The 21216-nt window shown below is 44.2% G+C and overlaps 1 protein-coding gene across 7 annotated transcripts in view; it reads right to left on the bottom strand.

Annotated features, from left to right (window-relative positions):
• slc20a2 (solute carrier family 20 member 2) overlaps nt 1–21216 on the bottom strand; it is a gene marked incomplete at its 3' end in the record, with an annotated part of 49070 nt that overhangs the window by 14810 nt on the left and 13044 nt on the right. For 3 of the 7 annotated variants that reach the window (XM_083978443.1, XM_083978448.1, XM_083978449.1), the window contains exons 2-7: nt 7251–7828; nt 4599–4739; nt 3902–3987; nt 1925–2021; nt 1574–1693; nt 255–488 (exon numbers count right to left, since the gene is read on the bottom strand). In XM_083978443.1, coding sequence (XP_083834569.1) covers nt 255–488; nt 1574–1693; nt 1925–2021; nt 3902–3987; nt 4599–4739; nt 7251–7539 — 967 coding nt within the window. In that variant the 5' untranslated portion in view covers nt 7540–7828. Of the gene's footprint in view, nt 1–254; nt 489–1573; nt 1694–1924; nt 2022–3901; nt 3988–4598; nt 4740–7250; nt 7829–9314; nt 9359–17249; nt 17460–19070; nt 19175–19711; nt 19834–21216 lie in introns of those variants that run through there. The other 4 variants (XM_083978444.1, XM_083978447.1, XM_083978445.1 and 1 more) reach the window with 4 other exon arrangements.

The raw sequence follows: 21216 nt of genomic DNA, 5'->3' as shown, positions 1-21216 counted from the left end.
GGTTTCATTAAATTACATCTCTTAGTACTGAAAAACTGAGATTCAATTTTTTTTACCAACTGGTAGTCGACAAAAAATGTTTTTTCTTCGGTTAAAGCCATCCTGTACGTTTCACATTCACATGTTCCTACTGCTTGTGACCTCTCAAAAAACAAATTCATGCAGAGCTACAGTTCCTCTCCTCGTCCACATCTACTCTGATCTACTGGCACGTCTAAAAAAGATCAGCAGTGTCAAAAATATGTCAGTTTTACCATACACCCGGCCATTTGGTAGAATGGTGCCTCCGTTGGACAGGTTGGCGAGCTCTCCGCTGGAGTCGCGGGTGCTGCGGTCGCTGCTGCCACCGGTGAGGGGCAGCACGGCCTCGTCTGTTCCCTTGGCGCCCGGGAGCTCCTTGAAGACGGGACTCTCCTCCTCCTCCTCAGGTATCTTGTCCAAACTCTCATCAGAGATCCTGGACAGAGCCTGCTCCTTCTTTAGACGACCTGGAGGGAGAGAAGAGAAATATATCAGCACCTGCTAATCCTGTTAACAATGTTAGATGTTTGCTGTTTACAGGGGCCTATACTATATTATTTTGCTTTTCAGGCTTATATTTTAATAAACCTGAGTTATCAATTACTATATGATTGTAAAGCACAAAAAGGAACAAAACTACAGGTGTTATAGATGATGTACTTTTCTGTGACACTCTGCTGTTATTCTGCACCGACTAAAAGAAAAGGGGAGAAAACTATGCAGCAATTCTCCACAACAACAAGTATAGCCATCAGCTGATCTAAACTAATCCCAGTGCTGACAGACCTGATGCCCCCCTACTCCTCAAAACAGCCCTCAGTGTAAACACATACACAAACTCAGTTCATCGGCCGTTTCACTTTGACGGATGCAGTAATATCCAGATTAGCGCCGATAATATCACCCATAATCCTCGCAGGCATTCAGCGGTCACGACGCCTTAAGCAACAGGTCAAGTCAGCCTGCGCTCGAAAGTTCGAGAAAGGAATTGTTCTATTTTAAGTCTCAATGTGGACGCTGTCGCTTCGACAACTGCAGTTTTTGTATGTTGTTTAAAGTTTTTTGAATTTAACAGACAGTCTTGCCTTCGCTATGTCAACTATTACCTCTGCTGCCCCTCTTACTGCTCTTTCCACTGTTTCATTTAATGTGTCATGTGTTTTCTGGCGCTGTCTGCTGCGCCGCAGGCTGATTTTCCCATTAGGAAAACAATTCCTAACCTTGATCTGAAAGCTTTCTACACTGCAGGCCACAATTACGGCTGAAAATCTTAAGTGTGTGAGCAGAGCAAGTGGAAGTCCGTCCTACACAGAGTTCACAGGGTTTTTTTGGTGGCTTCAGTGGCTTTGGCAGAGGCCAATGAGAAAACACATCCGCTGGCATCCGATGTTTGGTGTCGGAGCACAGAGTGTGCAAGCAGGGGCTGAGACTCAGTTGTTAGGTCCGGGTCAGAGCGCCGGGCTTTCAAGCTTTCAGATGGCGTGAGAAAGACGGGACACACACACACACATACACATACACATATATAACACACAGACACACAGATACCTACTTGCTATTTTCCTCCTCATCCAAGGACACACGAAGAACCAGACCACCGCTGCACAGACCAGCGCCCCAGCTAAAGTTATGAGGAAGATGGCCCACACTGGTAGTGCCTCTAGTCCGAGCACTGAAATTAATCAACACACACACACATATACATGAGTATAAGAACGAAACATCTTGCGAGTAGTTTTGAAGTGTTAAAATCCACTTATACTCTCATCACACCTGCACAAGGAATTTGGAGCGAGCCAACGATATTGGCACGATCGCTGGGACCGAGATTATAATTTGATCGTGTGTTGGTGTCAGACTAAATAAACAGTGACAATGTCTGTTAGGGAATGACGGCACTTACACGGGGCTCCAGTGTACATGATGGAAAACATGTTGATCCCGATGGTGGTGGCGTAAAAGAGCGGCAGCGCCCGCAGGCCGTTAGGGACGGAGTCATCCTGAGGAGAAACCACAAGGATGGAGATTAAGTGATGATGGAGGAGATGAGGCCTCTGCTCAGTTTTGTGATTGCACTCTGCTTTTGATTTTATTGTTATTCTGCTCTGCAGCTCATTAATAATTCAATAAAAACTTGAAATTTAAAAAACATAGAAGAGAATTAGTTACGGGATTTGGTTTGTAATTATTAAAGCAGATATCAGCTTCACGGCCGTTTCGGCTAATGCTGCGTTCAAGGCAGGCTTTTGAAACCGTAAGTTACAGCTTCAAGTCACAACTACGACTTGGTAGCGTTCCAGGTAACCCGTAGCTCGTGTTTTTACCATCCTGTTGTCTGTGAAAGTTCCCTATAACGGCCACTCGTAACTTCCGACCCGTGAACTCGTACCAGATCGAACTGGTATGACTTCACAGGAAGGAAAAACACAAAGTACGAGTTTCTTTGAACGCACCATGAGTTAGCAGCCCCCGCCCTTGTCAGGCATCAATTGGTCCTCGTGCTACGTCACCACATTCACGCGCATCCCTTGGCTGCACACACAGCCCTTCATGCCGTTCTCTCTCCTCATTGGATAACACTTGTATCCCACAAGGAAAATTTTCTCCTCGGGTTACAGCAGAGCAGAGTGACGGAGAGACTCGTGTTTAGGCTGAAATACTTCATGTAAGTGATTGCTGACGGAAAATAGGACTATTTAGGACTTATATTAACAAAAACATTCCACTGATATCTGCTTTAATGCATGAACAAGAGGACCAACAATTATTAATATTTTATATGTGATTTTTAACACATATTGCTATATACCTGTAAGGATGGATTTTTGCGATTTTTAATGGAAATTGCAAAACATTTTCAAAACTCAAGCCTCTCTAATGTGAAAACTGTTTTTTTGCCACATGTGGCAAAAAACTTGGCCGTAAAAGGCTGTTTTTTTATTTTATAGGAGTATTGGTAAAATTGTATTCAAAGTCCTACTAAAGCCACATGATATTTAAACGTTTTATGTGCCTGTTTATTAAACTTGGTTGTCTGACTGAAGAAGACAATGAAATGCTCACTCATTAAAATAAAAACATGCATGAAGAGGTCAAAGTCAGTTGAGGTTCGCCCCCTCACTCTCTTCTTCACCACTTCAGCACCAAAATCGAAAGTGTGAGCATCGAGTGTGAACACCGACATTGACACGTTGACTTCTGACCTGCAGATTGATCACTGATAAGATGTTGTAATCGTAGGTGGATGAGTAATAAAAAACTGAATTTATCGCTGCGGTCAGAAGTTTGGCTCAGGTCATGTCATGGGCGTGAACGTGGCGAAAAACCGAAAACAACTAGATATGCAACTTTTCATTCTTACACAATGTGTGGTGGGGTTTACCGTTACAAGGAGCAGGATGTGCAACATGACAGAGCTCCTGAGGTAAAAGTCTGGTATCTAGGAACTAAACTAAATCACAGCGCAGATGATGCATACAACCTGCAGAGACACAGACAAACTCATCCCGACGTTGACCCGGCCTTACAGTAACACCCGAGCCCAAATGACAAATCATCTCTATGAGTCATTCATACATAATCCTGCTCTTGTGACCTGAGGATGATCTAGAGCGCTTTTCCTCGTCTGTCAGCGATCACCCGTTATGTAACAGCAGCAGGTCTGCGAGTGTTGCCAAATCCAAGAGATTTTTATCTGTGCTAAAGTTCTTTGGACAGGTTTATGTGTACACACGTGTGTGTGTGTGTGTCTCTGTGTCTTCACTCGAATGTTTGAACAACTCAGTCAACTAAGATTTTAAAAGGTTTTTAAAAAATATAAAACCTTTCTAAATGTTATACAAATAAGGAGCTCTTTTCACAGTGAGTTATGTGAACACACCTTGTTGAGGATGACGTGTCTGATGAGAAGGAAGAGGAGTCCAGACATCAGTCCAGAGAGCAGGGGGGAGATGAACCATGACGAAACTGCAAAAGGGAGGAGAAAACATAATAAACACAGCTATAAAAACACAAACTCATAAAGCCATTACGGTTTTGTAATGTGATTTTTACAGCTTCTGATCTTGAATCATCTCAATTAGTAGTTTCCTGCATTTCCTATAATGGCTTTTAAACATGCAAGCCCTTTGGAAAGTGTTTTAGATTCAATTGAGTTGTTTAATATTATGCAAATGCAGGAGTTGGAGATTTTCCCCAGCGGAGAGGACTGTGGCTTTCCAGGTATTGTGGTATACTGAGGCTCCTAAAGGCGGACAAACCTTGCATCTCTGCTGCTTCTAAAATAGATTAGTTCCTGTGCAAAATGGCCAAGGGAGTCATCCTCACTGACAGCAGCAAAATCTGATGATTGCTGACAGCGTTTGGCTGAGTGAAAAACCTCCACCGGAGCTGCACTGGATACATCCCAGTGTGGTTTTATTTTGTATCATGTTCAAAAGGGGAAAGTGGCAGCTCTGCAAGTCCGAGTAATATTACATAAAAGCAGTGTACCGTGTGTGTGTTATGTTCATTTAGCAGACATGAGGGTTTGAGTATTGTAAATAGACACAAGGATTCAAACAACCCTCAGTTATTACCGATCTTGACAAGCTGCATCCACTGCACGCCCCTGGTGCCGATGGCCACCATGGAGAAACCGATGGTGGCGCCAACAATGCAGTGAGTCCCAGAGATGGGCAGCCTGAGGAAGGAGGCGATCAGCTGCCAGACGGCCGACCCTGTGATCGAGACACAAGACACAAAAACCTCAAGACGTTTTTCATATTTAATCGGCCCCGGTATTTTCCAAGAACACGGAGCAAGTTCAGAGAAAGCAGCAACACCGCACGGATCATCAGTCTGTCATTTCTCTGCTCATTTGCGTGGAGCGGTGACACGTTGTTGCTGTTTGTGGTTAACTTCATCAAACTGAAGAAGACAGAGAGAAGGGGGGGAGTGGGGGAGGGTCTAACTGGATTATGACAGCGAGCCATTTTAATTGACAGCTTGAGTTATGTTTGAATCTGAAAATCATTACTTTAAGATTGCGTTGTTTGTCAAATTTGGCCTGAAGGAAAAAATAAAAAAAAGTCTAAAGCTGCCGACACACGGTCCTCCGACACCGCAGAGTAGTTTTCACAAAGCTGCAGCATCACATTAACACCAGCATTAAGAGTTTTTAACATGAGGGATTAACTTTGTGACAAATGATATTTTAGGATCCACTGAGAGTGCGAGGACAGGTGTTAATAATGGCCTGCAATGGAGAATAATGATTCGTTTAGATAGAAGATAAAGATTTCCACTGGGAGTTCATTTTTGTTTTGCTCTGGAAACAGAGTCCATTATCTGAATAATAAGTCCCCAACGTCTCATTGTTGGGCTGGAGAGAAGCAGCCCTGACTAACACACCGATACACTCTACGCTGTGATGTATTGTGTCGTTTCTGTGGTGAAACATTAAAATCTCACAGGACACAATAAAAGTATTTTCTTGCTGGTATCAAATTAGAATGACAAAGTTAAAAAAAATTCTTGAAATTGTTTCTGAACAATATGGCATAGAGAAATAAAAAAAAGAAAGAAAAAGTTTCCTCTCCTGAGATGAAGAAAAAACTGCTCAATGTTTCCCCGACACGGGAATCCCCTCGTGCATAATATCACCTTATTCATCAGCGTTTCCCAGCTCATTGTCTCAACAGGAGCCCCATTGTTATTTTGTTCCGCACCATTCATTTACTGAGGTAATCAAAAGCTGATGTGTAAAAACCAATGGTGATGCTCAACAATTGCTGCCTGTGCTCATATCTGCAAATAGATTTACATATTTTCTCACTGTTTGTTTGTCAGGAAGCTGCTTTGAATCTTTGCAAAAACAAATTTTATAGCATTGCTTATAAAAGGCAATAAAACAGCAGCAGATGTTCTTGAAATGAGCAATTAGAAACTTTTGCCAACTGGAATACAAAAAAACAAAAACACATCCTGCTTATGTAATCCAGTTGTTTAGTTCTGGTTTATGAGCGAAAAGAAGAAAAAAACAGGTGGATGCAGCAGCTTTTTTTTTTTTTTTTTTTTTTTTTTTACAGTTTGGGAAGAAGTTCAAAGTTCAAACATGCACAGTAATATAATCAAATGACGGGTCGGGCTGACTCTGTCCACCAGGCCTACGGACACACACACACACACACACACACACACACACACACACACCGAGGGCAGAGTGACAGCAGCGTGAACTCTGATCACCGCTGCACACACTATAAACACACTACTACCCTCACCATACAGCAGAGGGAACAATAAAGGTGGCCTCACAATTTGAATACATTCAAATGTATGTGGTCATATGCATTACAGATTATATAAGTAATTTATATGATAAAAAGAAATAACAAACCTGCTCCGCTCCATTTGTTCTGTATCATTGAAAATCTAATATTTTTCGCTTTTGGACTGTTGGTCAGAAGAAAAAAACAGAAATTGTCACTGTCACTTTTTTCCACAGTTTTCTTTTTTTAATGAGCAAAAGGTTTATTGAAAAGTAGAAGTAGAAAACTAGATGATCTGAGCATCATCCCAGCTCTACTCTACCATCACAGGTTGGGGAGTCAGCAGCACGTTATCCCAGAAGAATAAAAAGTGTCACTCTACAAAACCCTTCAATATTTACTGTATCTTTACAGTGGTAACTCACAGGTCTTTATTTCCTATGTTTTTAGAGCTGAAAGGAACAATTGTTTTTAAGCAGGAGAATCATTTATCAATTATTCTGGCAGTTAAATGATTGTTAACTTTGTATCATGTCGGGAAAATGTCAATAACAGTTTTATTGACTCCACATTACAGCCAAATGTTTCATTTTATCTGACCAACAGTTTAAAACCCAAATGAATTTTTATTTAAAATATTACCAAACAAACAGACTAATGTTCACATTTAAGAGCCTGTGGGCTATTTACTAAACATTTCTTCCCTCTATGATTGATTGACAACTATTTCTTTGCCAATTGACTGACCCACTGGTGAACTAACAGCATCGTATCTGAGACAGTCTCTGTCTGAATATGATGCAGACACTAAGTAAGCAGCAGTGAAGCAGCTGTCAAAAAATAAAATACTTATAGTAAAAGTGCCTCAGGTGATAATTCAAACATATGATATGTTAAAAAAAAGGTCTGAAAGGCGACTTCTGACTTTAAAAAAAACATCTACATCATTCGGTGGAAATAAAAGCTGGTCCAACTCACCGACCATGGCGCTGACCTCCCCCGCCATGAGCACGGGCACCGTGTCGTTGTAGAGGCTGACGTCTATGATGCCCTTCCGAATCGTCTCTCCCACTTTGGCCCCCAGCAGCATCGAGCCCAGCGTCTCAAAGATGGACGCCAGGATGCAGGCCTGCTTCAGTGTGACCACGCCGGACCCGACCGCCGTCCCGAACGAATTGGCCACATCATTGGCTCCCACTGAGAAGGCCAGGACGAAGGCAATGACGAAGCCAAGAATGACCATCCACAGATACTGATCCATATCCATCTTGATATGATTTCACCCAAAACAAAATCCAAGAGGAGAAAAAAAAAAAAAACGATCTTAAATATTCTACAAAAAAGAAAAAAGAAGTGCTATGTGCGTTTTTTTAGCGGAGGACTTGAGGTAAGCCCGCTCCTTTTCTTCGTCCCCTGGTTGTAAAGAGTTCAAGGGGAGAAGCACAGCCGCTAACTAAGCGTTTGGAGCTCAGTCCAAAGATTGGAGACTAGTGATGGAGGCTGCAGGAAGCATTCCATAGCTTAGTGTGAGACAGCCCGTCTGCACGTTCCTTCACCTGCCGGAGAGACGAGAGAGAGGAGACACACACACACACACAGATTAGTGTCATAAGCCATGATTGCACTTTTACAACAGTTGCAACCATGTGACAGCACCTCCCTGTGACTTCCCCCAGAAATACTAAAACAAAAGGCAGGGAGGGACTAAAAGAGGAGGAGGAGGAGGAGGAGGAGGAGGAGGAGGAGGAGGAGGAGGAGGAGGAGGAGGAGGAGGAGAGTTGATGAGAGCAGCAGGAGACAAAAGACAGAAAAAGTAAAAGGATTTACAGGAGGGATGATGGCGAATCAGAACTGGCTTTTGATCCGACAGGGAGAGCACTCCAGCTCCGGTGAGGGAGAGAAACTGAGGACATCTCAGATAGCCGCAATAGGAAATCACAATCTGCATTTCAAAGAAATCAAATCAGACCGTTCAGAGGGCTCGCTGTCAGCACCGGGACTAAAAAAAGAACACAGTATCGAGATTGAGACGTGAGCAATGCTCCCAGCGTTAGAGTGGACTGTTAACACCTCGTCCTCGCACAACGGAGCGGCTCACGTTTGTTGCCAGACCTGCTTTTATTTCACAGGTTTGGCCTTTGCCACACATTCACGTAGCCTTTGGCCAGGAACTTGTAATATCAGACTACACCAACAGCAGCACCATCATGTCAAACACATGTGAGGCTAAAAGTGATCATTAAACAGCATTAGTCAGGATATTAAGTGGTTTAAATCTCATTATGGTTGAAGGGTCCGATCTTATTCAAACACAAACGTTAACCAGGGGGCGGCTGAACCGACTGGATGTCTGCGTGGCAGGTTGTGTTTCAGTTCACCTTCTAATCTTTGCTTTCAGCCTCAGCTCAGTCTGATTGTCAACGGTGCTCAAAGTGTGTAGGGGACAGTCAAAGGTTCACACACAGGCTTTGCAACAAGCTTTTTGAGTACAAGTTCAAACAAAATCGAAGGCTTTGGTGCAGCATCAAATATAAAAAAAAAGATCTTAAGTCCAGACTGCAATGCAGTGAGAGCATCAGCAGTTACTGCTGCTCCATGAACAGTCCACAAAACTGCACTCAAGTCAAAGCACAGTAAACAAAATAGAGAAAATGTGTTTTTTCTGTGTGTGAATGATTCAAACTTTGTATGCAAATGTTAAAATACTTTTTCAAATTGGAAAATTAATTTTGTTATGTGTAAACTTTTGATACATTTTAATTTTGACTTTAATTTTGTTTAATTTTAATGTGTAACAGACAGTTAGCTTCAAGCTTTAATCACTCTGATCTCTGCAGAGCTTCAGGGAACATTTCTATGTAAACAAGCAACTCTAGCGCTCGTGGACATCAACTTAAAGTGCTGTGACATTAACTAACACATCTACAAAATAAAAGAGACAGAAAGAGAATTATTTCTGATGTAAAATCCAGTGATTCTATCTGTTGAATTCAGGATGATAAGAAGGATTTTCCAGTGAAGGTGATGTTGATATCTACACACCATGGGCAAAGACTACAGGACCATCTCTATATCTGATCTCCACGCTGCAACGACAAACAAACAATTTCACACTGGTGTCTTCGAGTCAGAACAGGAGATCGTCGAGCAAACATGCCGAACATTCCCCCGTTTCACCATCGACGATGTGAAGAGCTGCTGCTCGTCTGTGTTTACATCACTGTAAACTGAACAAACAAGTGGTCACAACAAGACATGCAGAGGAGAGGAGACAAGACCGTACCAGACATTTCTGGATACTATTTTTTTCATATTTATATGGATTATTCAAAATAAAAGTCAGATTAATCAATACCAAAATAACCATAATGATAAAAAAGTTTCATCATTCATTCTAGCGATGGCGAACAGCTTCTCTCGTCCCTGTAAAGTTCCACGAGGCTCATTTACATCGCAGCAATGACAACATGCTTCAGGAGCAGATGATGAGGCCACCAACCCCGAATCCTCTGGTGGTCCCAGAGAAACCTCCACCGCACCACAAACGACTCGCTCTGGCTTCTTTCTCCTCTTTTTCTTTTGTCTTTGCCACATAATCAAAGTCATGTCATGCGGGTTAATGGCAGCACATTTCCTTCTTTGGTTAAGCCAATTGTTAATGGGGAGCATTAAATGTAAACAGCTTGAAGGCCAGACGACTACATTCTCTCGGCATGAAGCGACTGTGTGCTCCTCGTCGTGTGGGGGCAGGCAGCTCCTTTCTAAATAGCCTGCGGCCAGTTATGGCTCCCTCCTCGCGACCAAGAGCTCCATCTGGAACAGTTGAGGTCACGTACTGCTATCCCTTTATCCTTTGTTGAACCACAACACACACACATAAAAAACACAAAAAAGGGGGGTGATGATTTGTCTTTGGTTCAGGTCCGTACGAGACCTCCCTGAATCAGGATCCGGTACCTTAAATGACACTGAGAATTATTACTTTGTTAATGGTTAAAAATCAAAGAGAAATTCATGTTTTTCTTCCTCGCACTGACTCAAAAGATCTCCGGCTACTGCTTTCTTTTCTATAGAGATGTGAAGTGAGCTCAGAGGCTTGCCAAATTTCAAAAACACTGTTTGATAATGTTTGATTTGTCGCTGATCCATGAGGGGATATGTTTTCACCTGCTGCCCCCCGGAGAGAGATCATCGCCCGGGATCAGAGCGAAGGATCTCTGTCTTCTGGACTCAAAAGACTGAGGGAGTCTCAGACACAAGAGATTGGAGACTCTTTATTAAGAAAAGTCGATAAACCGAAGTCATGAACTCGTGTCCGTCAAGATAATTGCTACTAAAAGGTTAACCCAGTTAATAATTTATGGCTTAATGTAGCAATACAACCGTGAGGAGGATGCTATTCCTGTCTGAGGCTTCCTGAAGTGTTTCATGACATGTATACAAGCATATTGGCTCATCATGAACACTAGAGTCTGGACTCAGATGCAGACTAAAAGCTTTTCAGGACATTAAGAGACTTTATTGAGAAAGTTAATAATTTCATTTAACATTCTCCTGTTTGACAACTTCTTCAACTTCAAGTGCTGAATAAATAATGTTGTACAGTCAACGTCCCGGCAGTATAGCAGAGTTTGGAGGACTAACAAGATGCTGAGTAAATGTTTGATCAGTGGGGAACCGCCGCCACGACAGGACCGCACTGTCAAACACGGCCCTCCGCCGAGCACGACCGGGGATTACGTGTGAACACATCAGCAGAGACACACGGCGGTGCATCCTTCACACTGTGTGCGTGCAAGTGTTGGAAGGAGGAGAGGAAAGATGAGCACGCACGAGCGACATGAGCGTGGGCGTGCACACACACACACACACACACACCCACACACTGAGCACCAAGCCATTTTAATCAGGTCTACAATTTTCTAAACAGGGAAACTCACCATGACAGCAGCAGCTGACACGGTTAATTTTACAGACCTCGTCCCACTGTAACACATGAACACTGGCTACACATACCAGCGCTCACAGTTGTGCACGTAAAATCTATTTTTTTCCAGCACTAAAACTTGTACATCACATTAGTCCGCTGTGACAAATAGCAATTCAAAAACAAAAATATTTAAGGAGTGAATGAATGAGGGGAATGTTCATAAAAAGAAACCACTGTCCTTCAGCTTTAATAGCATTGTCATGGTTAAAGGATGTGGTGGAGAAATGTTCACCCACTAAATATTTGGGAGGAGCCGGTCCAGCAGCCATTCCCTGTACTGGAACGACAACTCCCACTCATTTCTCCTAATTAAATCATCAGCATGAACTGTGTGAGGAAAAAAAAACAGTTCTTTGAAAAAAGAAAAAGTTAAATCTCAAGTGCATAAAAAGCCTTCAGGGGGGAGAGGTGGATTTCATGCAGAGACATCCCATCACAGAGCTGAAGTCTCAGTGGAAGCTAAAGACTCAAAGTTTAAATGAAAAGTGACGACACAATCTGCGTCTTAAATGAACTCACTTGTGAAATTCTAGGTCAGTTTTTGGTTCAATTCAGCAACAATGGTGCACGATCTGGTTCAGAAATTGAACAACAAAATGTTTTAAATTCCCTGCAGCTTCCATTCACTTCTTCTGAAGAGCTTCTCTCCATAGCAACAGCAGCCGAGGCTCATGATTAATAAAGTATTTAGAAAACATTTGCCTGATTTGAAAGGAACAAAATGTGAAATGATTAAAACGGATGCTCCCAAACATAAACCAACAATGTTTATATTAACTAGAAGAAGCAACACTGAGGATTTTATTTGCAGAAAAATAAGCATAAGGAATGTAGAACAAGAGAAAAACACTTCTTAACTCTTTCTGTTCGCATAAATCCAGTGTTCAATGTGTTAATATGGTTCTACTGTGGCTTAAATGTCTGAAATAATTGAAACAAAAGGCTACAAACTCCTGATGATATTAAGTTACAGTTAATTTAATGACTGCAGGGAATTTCTTTCTCCGTGTTGGAGCCATCTTAACTACTTAGCAGCAGCCACAGCGCAGTGCACAGGGGACCAAACTCAGTGCCTCCCAGTGCGCCCTGGAGCAGCATGGCAGGCAGGCAGGGAGGAGTATTTTGCATTCATGCAGTGTATTTTGTGACTGGAGAAAAAAAAAACGGAGCACCTGCAACAATGCCATGCAAATACAAGGAAAATATGCAAAACCACAGAAAGAGGCTTCGGCTCAGAACGTGTTAAGGCACAAACTTCTGGCTCGACTCCAGCTCTGTCACGATAAACCAGACATCACCAGGGTGTCGGCAGCAGCAGCAGCAGCACCTGACTGCAGAGCATGTAGCTCAGCCCGGGCATACGCAGCAGACCACATACCTATGGATCTCACCCTGTTGTTGCCAAATAGTGAGATACAGCCTCCTAAACACCGTGGATCTTACACCACATCTGTCTGCTGCTGCTGATGTTTAGCCTGGGAACATGAATGCACTCTCACAGCTGAGGAGGTACAGTACGTGACCTTATGTCCTTGACGAGGAGGGAGTGAACAAACCCGCCGTGTCTTTCTGTATCTATACATCGATTTGTACATTCAGAGTTAGCACACTCCCTGCCAGAGATTCAGTTACAGATGCATGTGATTGTGTGACGCAGGCTAAGTTCAGCTCAGCTCAGCTCAGCTCGAATGAAATACAGTAGCTGCTACCGCTAACAGCCTAGGCAACATGACCCTCGGTGCGTTGGACGGATCCTCCCCGTCTCCGGCTGTCTCATGCATCTCAGTTTTATTGTGTGACTTATGACTGTGTTAAACTGTTCAGCTGAATGATTCATCAGGACCTTGAAACTACACAGAAAAGATCACTCCTCCAAGACTCTGACTCCTCATAAATTAATTGCATGTGGAAAAAAAAAAAAAAAAAAAATCAGTTTCTAACCAAGTTGCATAAAATGTTATGCAACCTGCCTGAAGGTTATCCTTTCACTCTTCGCTTTTTTTTCTCCCCATCAGAAGTTAAAAACAACCTCCACAAAAAAAAAAAAAGGAAAAAGTATCACATTAAGAGCTAACTATCCACCACATCTATTTGTAAATTAGGATTCAGGGGAACAAGCACTCAGCATTAGAGTCAGGGCTGCGGGTAAGAAAAGAGGCAGAGGCAGCAGCAGCGTAATGCAGATTCACCGGCGGTGATCGTAATTGCTTTGTTGCTACATGGGTAAGAATGCAGTGCACTGATTATATTTCCATTTTGCTGGACACTGGGATGCGGACAAACAAACAGGACATGAATCTAATGTGAATCTGGCTATTTGACCAGAGATGGAGCAGGGTTGTTGTGCTCAATCAAACAATTTAAGAGAGATGTTGTGAGATGATGTGCAAGCAATAATGATGCTGCTGATGATGATTATGTCCAACAGGGAGCAGGACTCATTACGACTGGATACGTTAACCTAGCGTGAGGTTAATGTATAGTAATCATTTAGACCTGTACATGTTCGGACTCCAGCTGCCAACAGTCGTAATTTCACAGTTAATTATCGTTTCTATTACAGAACAAAATAAAAATTGGTTTAAAAGACCACGGTGGAATTAATATATCGTTAATGAGTTCATTTCAGGCTGTTTAGAGAGCCCCGCTCGTTTAAGATGTTAATGCGACTTCATTTGTCTTGAGGTTTCTGGGTCACAGCGAATGCTAACAGAGCTAATATAAAGTCAAGCCATGATGGGTGTTTGTTTACATACTGTAAACCGTCAATAGATCGGCAGTATAGTATGTAACATCCTGCTGCTCTTTTCAGCTCAGGTGGCTCATTTCTAACGTGTCTGTGCAAAGCGCTGTCCAAGGTGCTGAACCTGGGACCACCACGGATGCGGGAGCTGACTGAGGTGACTGCTGCTCCTCCACACTGGGATGTACCTCATCATGACACCAGGAGATTCCCATCAGGGCGAAGGAGGATATCTAGTAGTGAACAAACTTTGGATTTTAACGCCTGTGAATGATTTCAATCTTTCCTAACAGTTTTAAATAACATGTCATTATGATCTCGTCTTTGTGAAAATCTATCCTCGACGAGGGACTGTCGATGCATCTCCACAAGATGGCGGATTGGTGATAGATACCGAAGTGCACTGTGCAATGATAAGTCGAAGTTTTTACTCTCTAGAGGAAGATATCAGCGTAAATCTTTGCTGTTTGTAAAAAAGAAAAAAAAGATGCAAACTTCATTTTTCTGGAGGCGGCTGTGACTCAGTAAGTAGAGTGGGCTGTCAGCTAATCACTTGGCCGTTCAATCCCTGTCTCTTCCTGTCCACATATAGAAGTGTCCTTGAGCAAGAGACTGACTGACCCCATATTGCTCCCAATTGGCAAGACAGAAGCTCGCATGGCAGCGCTGAGTGTTTATGAGAGAGAAAGAGAAAGAGAAAGAGAGGGGGAGGGAGACAAATTGTAAAGAGTATTTTTTTTCTATCCACTTGAGTAGAAAAGAGCTGTTTTCTATTAGATTGTATAAATTACTTTCTCATACTCAGATTGGAATAAACTGCTGTCCTATCTAAAAGACCTGAATAACACAGTTGAAAGTGACACAGTCTGTGAGGCGACGTGCTCTTGAGGATTATTACTGGCAGACACATTGTCTTCCTGTGGGTGCCAGGTGGCAAACAGTAAAACTTAATGAGGGCAATGACAAAAAAAAAAAAAAAAAAACCCACAACATGAGGGGAAAAAGAGACTAAATTAGATCATGACGTCTAGAGGACAAATTCTGAGGATTTAAAACTGTTCAATACGTGTGAAGAACATCAAGTTAACTCCACTTCCAGCTTCCCCGTCACACACAAACAGAGTGGGCTTATCTGCTCCAGGATCATCAGCCCCTACTGGAAGGCATGTGTGTTGTTGTGCCATCATGACCCGTGTGCTGAACTACACCACAGCGATCACGCTTCCAACTGTTGGCTGTTGTGATCGCCGTACCATGCTCATTAATCTGAGCCTTGAGATGCCACTGCACCACAGCCACAGCTGGTGCAAAAAAAACACTGTGTCACGAGCTCCGGTCTGCATTGACACGCGGCTGCACTATCCACGCAATGATTCAAACATCCCCCCACCCCCTCCCCCTCCCCCTCCTCCTCTTCCTCCTTCTCTCATCGGCGTCTTCAGCACAACTACATACATGCAGCGTCAGATAATGACTCACAGCAGCATCCTAAGCAGCGCTGGCTAATTGTTACACCTGAAGCATACGCAAACTGCAGCCTGTGCCTCTCCAAGGACACCACGGGATTCTCGCTCTTATCTACCAGACAGATCGCTAAGTTAAAAGAGGGAGAGATGTGGTTAAGACCCCAAAAAAAAAGAAGAAGAAAAAAAAAAGGACAGACAGAGGAGCCTTTAAAGCCTGGAAATCGACTCCACTCACCTTCATGTCTCCTCACATCAGTAGAAGGTGGAGAAAAGTGGTGGAGATTAATGAATGTCTCAGGCAGAAATGACAGTATTAAGGGGGGGGGGGAGCACAGAGAGAGAGATGGTATGGGAGAAAAAAAAAAGAGAAAACGGGGGGGAGGGGAGGGGGGGGGAGCATGTGATTGACGGGAAATGAAATTATGAGGAGCGAGTGGAAGAGAACGGTTGATGACAGGAGGAGCGGAAAGGAAGGAGGGAAGGAGCGGCAGAGGCTCAGTGAGAGATCAGCAGGTTGTGGTGGTGTTGCAGGAGAGGAGACGGAGAGAGAGGGAGGGAGGGAGCGAGCTAACAAGAGAGAGAGAGAGAGAGAGACAGCGTAACCAGCTGAGTCTAGACTGCCCCTTAAAGGAAAGCATCCGCATTCACAGCACACGCCAGCCAATGACGAACGTCGGAGAGGCCGAGGCGTGCGCTCGACTGGCTGTCTGTGCGCGGAGAGGATGGACGGATGGAGAGGAAGGCGACCAATCAGCACAGGAGGAGGAGGAGGAGGAGGAGGATAACTAAGGAGGTGGGGGGAGGGAGGATGAGGATGAGGATGAGGATGAGAAGGAGAGGAGGTGAAGCTGCGCGTGGATGTGCTTTCCAGCCGGAGACAAGCATGCAGGCGAAATCAAGGGCATTCGGAGCACTCGGCTTCCCTCCGTTAACACGACATCACGCTACACAAACGTTGTGTGCAACATTGTAGCAGCTACATACTGATGCACATCTTCAGAGGGGGGGAGCAACAGTGCAACGAGCTCTGGTGGGGGGGGGGGGGGTTACACAATCACCAGTGATGCTCGTCTTTACTGCAAAGAATTTCAGTATGATGAAACGAGTTTGGACCAGATTTCTTTTTTTTTCCTCTCTCCCCTCCTCGGTAACACGGGGGGCCCGCCACAGAAGAACACACACTCATCTCAACACCGGTGACTGGCTGTGAGCCATCCGTCACTTTCTCCGCCTTTCTGTCTCTCTCTCACACACTCTCTGTGCCACAATTGTCCCTTTCAAAAAAAAAAAAGAAAAAAGAAAAAGACGTGCTGAACACAGGATGCCTTTATGTGACTGCGGGTGAACGGAGGCTGTCGTCGACACAATGAAGAGCGAGGACCGGAGTCACTGCAGACTCATCGCTGACAAAACACAAAAAAGGCAGAATAAAGAGTCCACGTCTCCTCGGCGGTCCCTCCAACACTCACTGGTAAACGCTGCAGGAAGCGGCGTGGAGAGGAGAGGAGAGGAGAGGAGAGGTCACGGGCGCAGAGTGGACCAAAGACAGATACTTACAAGGCTTTGTAGCAAAAGTAGTCGCACCAGAGGTGAAGCCAGAAAAGCAAAAACGAGTTTGAGCTTTAGTTCCAAACTACGACGACATCTTCATCCATCTTTTTCAAACTTTACCACGGGCTCCGAACTCAAACTACTCTGCCTGGCTCACACAGAATCTGTCAACCTTATTGCACCGGTTTACCCACACACACGCTTAAAAAGAAACGCTCATTACTCACGTCCACCACTGAAGCTATAAGGCAATGTGTCTGGTGCAGATCACGTCCTGTTCCCCCCTTCGCTCTCACACACTGTGCACAAGGACTAGAATAGGGGCCGATAAATTCATTTGTCCGGTGCTGATCTTGTGTTTGTTTGAGCTCCTGTGGCTTTTTTTCTCTCCCCCTCTCTCTCCCTCTCTCTATCGTCTCTCACTTGTTCTCTCCCTTTCTGTCCCCCAACTGGCCCTGCCTGCTAAAAAGCCTATCTGCGTCAGCTGCACCTGCTGCCTCTGACTCTGTGCTTCGCAGCAGGGAGGCACTGTCTCCTAGAACCCAAAACACACACACACACACACACACACACACACTCTCACTCCGTACAGTGTTAAGATCAGTCAGCCTCCAACATGCAGGAGGGGGGTCGCTTAAGAATGACAACAACGGCGCGTATGACTGCGAAGAGCATGTCGCTCTCAACAACATCTTCAAAGGCTCCTCACACACACACACACAGACACATTTCCATAAATCATCTCACTCATTCTATTTTCTCCCCTCCGCCGTGGGTCTGCATTGCAGCACTAAGTCAGGTTGTCAAGAAGCAAGTAACTCTGGTGGTAATCCCTCAGATTTGCTCCTGACGGCCATCACGACTCGAGCACACTCAAGACGCTCTGTCGTCGATTCGTCTGGACCCGCAGCAGCTACATCGCTACTTTCTCTTGGCTGATTTACCCCGATAGAGACGAGCGATCATCATCCTCCTCTTCCCTCTCTCCTCCTCTCTTCCTCTCTCCTCGCTATCACTCACGTTCCTGAGGCAGCAGAGAAAACGTCTCGCAGCACAACTCCAGCCTTAAAAAACAAAGAAACTGACTCTTTACTTGGTTGTTTCATCAATATTCAGTCTCCCTTCATGGTTAATAGTTCATTCTCTCCTTGTTCATTTCTGCTTCTATAAGCACACTGAATGACCTCTGTGTGTCATTATGTGCTTTACACAGAAAGCCAAGTTAAGCCTGTTTATTGTTTATGTATATAGACGGGCACAGTATACATTCAGCCACACTGCTGTTAACAACATTGATGGGAATGTGCTGGGCGTAGCTCAGCGGCTAATGGTGGGAACTGGCAGCGTGTTTTGAGTATATGGTGAAAAGTAATTGCTTTCATGCACAGACTGAACAAACTGTAAACAGACCGACGATGACGACTACATAGACCGATGCATGGATTTCGTGTTGTCAGCAACAGCAACGACAAAGACAAACAACCACAAATAGTAAAAACAAAACCTGTGTTTGTGTGCTTTTTAAAAACAGATTTCTACTTGTAGTCTTCACATCCAGCAGCATGACCTCAAAGTGACGTCATTTCAGACGCAACTCCTCCCCATGTAACTATTTTTCCGACATGTGGTCGTAATCCCAAAAACACATGTGGACATTCAGGCCTTCTAAGTTAACTAATTGTCTTTTTAGGTCACTAATTGCTTCCTGTCACCATTTCTGATGAGACCATTGTGTCGTATCAGTGTTGGTCGTCTGTGGCGTGACGCAGATTTATGAGGGCGAGCCGTCATCTGAAATCCAGCTCCAAAAGGACGACAAAAAAGCCTCACACACTCCATAGACTGAACAAGTACGTGAGCTTTTAGCAACACTGAAGCAGGCCGCGTAACAACAGCAAACAATCGAGCCCCCCCCTCCCCTCCGCCCCCCCTTCCTCCTCCTCCTCCTCCTCTGGCTTTGGGTGTTGAGTAAGCCTTATGTTTAAATACTCTTAAGGTCAGCTCTCTCTGGTTTCAGTGGAGACTGTGCAAGGGTTTGACTCCCTCACCCTGAAATGGCAAAGTGACTGAAGCGACTCCTCCCTGTCCGAATGTCTGTTCAACTGACAGCCGCACCGTGCGCTGTCACGCTCACGCTGTCCGTGGTGTTTTACTACAGGGTTGTGGGGAAAAAAACGAAAAAAAAACACAGTGAATAATTCATGGAAGAAATGAAAGTAAACACGACATGCAGAGATTCAATCGAATGACCATTCAAGAGGTGTGAAAATTCATAATTCATATTTCAACAAATTAGTAGTCTGTTTTGTTTTTTTCCACCCTGAAAGTCAATTAATATTGGATTTGATAATTATTCTTTGGAAACATCCAGCTGAGTGCTCACACAAACACACACTCTCATACACAATGACACAATGAAAAAAAAAAAAAAAAAAAAAGCACTACAGCCAAAATAGCCGCCACACAAAGGATGCAGTGCTCAAAATAATGCTGATAGACTGGCAGAAACTATTAGTCACCTCTGAGAATAAACCATGCTCACAACAGGGATCCTAATTGACCAATCAAAATGCGCCTCAAAGACGAATATAGAGCCAACTACTTTATTGCCATCAGTGAGGGGCCTGGTGTTGTTGGCCAGGCTTCACATCATGTGACTATAGCGGCAACAATCAGGTTTGGTACGTACCAACAATTGTGGCTTTTTTTAAGGTCGGGGTCCGGCTTTCTTCTCTCTCGGCCATCCGTCTCCATGTTCCTCAGAGTGGGAGTCATCTTACCTTTGACCCTTTCTCGCTCTGTTTTCCTCTCACCCCCTCCTCCTCCTCCTCCTCCTCCTCCCACCACCCTCAGCCTCAGCCAGGCAGTTCCAGTTCACTTCCACGAATCAGCATCAGGTGTCCAGTAGCAAAAACGAGTCCAGCTCAACCCCTGTCCTTCCTTCTCCTCACGACTGCCCCCCTCCCCTTGCCTTTACCCCCTTCCACCTCCACCTCCTCCTCCCGATCTCTCCTTCTTTTAGGTGTGGAAACTGAGAAATGTTGATCTGGCTCTGTGCTCACAAAGCGCTGCCAGAGCCTCCAACCTACCCAACTGTTTCTTGACCGCTGAGACTGGTAATCTACTGCTGGCGTCCTCGGAGGCATTTAATTGTGTTACTGGGGCAAAGTGGGTGCCGGTATTAGTGATCGCTGAAAATGCAGAGCAATAAAAAAAAAAGGGAGGGCAAGAAACTCAGTGAGGAAGGAGAGGAACCGACATGATTAATGGCGTCTCAGGCTGCGTCCACTCTACTGGAGATAAATGCATCTTATATCGTCTCTGTTACGGTTTTCCGACCACACTGAACTACCTACAGTATGAAATCTTACTCCAAAGAGGCAAACGCTGACATATACAGAATGACCGTCATGTGATTTTCATGCACCTGAGTGTCACATGATCCATTTGTGAGATTGGACCAGCTTTAAAAAAGAAAAAAGAAAAACAGGATCTAAATGTGGCGGAAACACAATTATCGGAAACACTGTAAAGCTCCTCGCTCTGGACGTCTCGGCGGGCTACCTGCTGCTGCTGACGCCCACAAACACAAACACAGCAGATCTATGCAAAGTGATCCAGATAAATTACCGATATAAAAAATAAAAAAAAAACACTGAATACATTTCCAGGCACTCTGCTGTGTATTGTATTATTTGCTGTGCTCATTTTGATGACAGCTCTGTCTCTTTGAAAATGACCACAATGAGTGAAAAGAGGTGCCAGCTGTCTGGGAAAGTTCTCCACAGTGTGAGCGCGCTGCCAGCGGGCCGGCATGTGGCTAAAGGTTAAGGAAGGACACAATTAGACACATGAGACAAGAGTTTTAACAAACTGAGGCGATGATGTGTGCACGCCACACGCGGGTTTGCTGTGTCATGGTATTTAGAGTTTGTGGACAGATTTCAGGAAAATTCATTGAATAAAAAAAAGAGAGGAGGTGGGGGAGGGATAAGTGGATACACAAACTACGGATTTGTGAGACGTGTTTGTTGTTTCTATCGACTTTGTGAGTCTAATGGACGTTTGTGACCTTGGATAGCTCTGACCGCACATCCGAGGTGAAAAGATGAGTAGAGAGGCAAAAAAAAAAGAGAGAGAAGCAGACAGAATGAGTGAAAGAGAGAGCGAGAGAGTGAGAGAGTGAGAGAATGA

Source organism: Trachurus trachurus (genome assembly GCF_905171665.1).
Source record: "Trachurus trachurus genome assembly, chromosome: 9".
Classification (NCBI taxonomy): Eukaryota; Metazoa; Chordata; class Actinopteri; order Carangiformes; family Carangidae; genus Trachurus; species Trachurus trachurus.
Note: the sequence above shows the minus strand (reverse complement) of the source record. Positions and strands in the feature narration are given on the sequence as shown.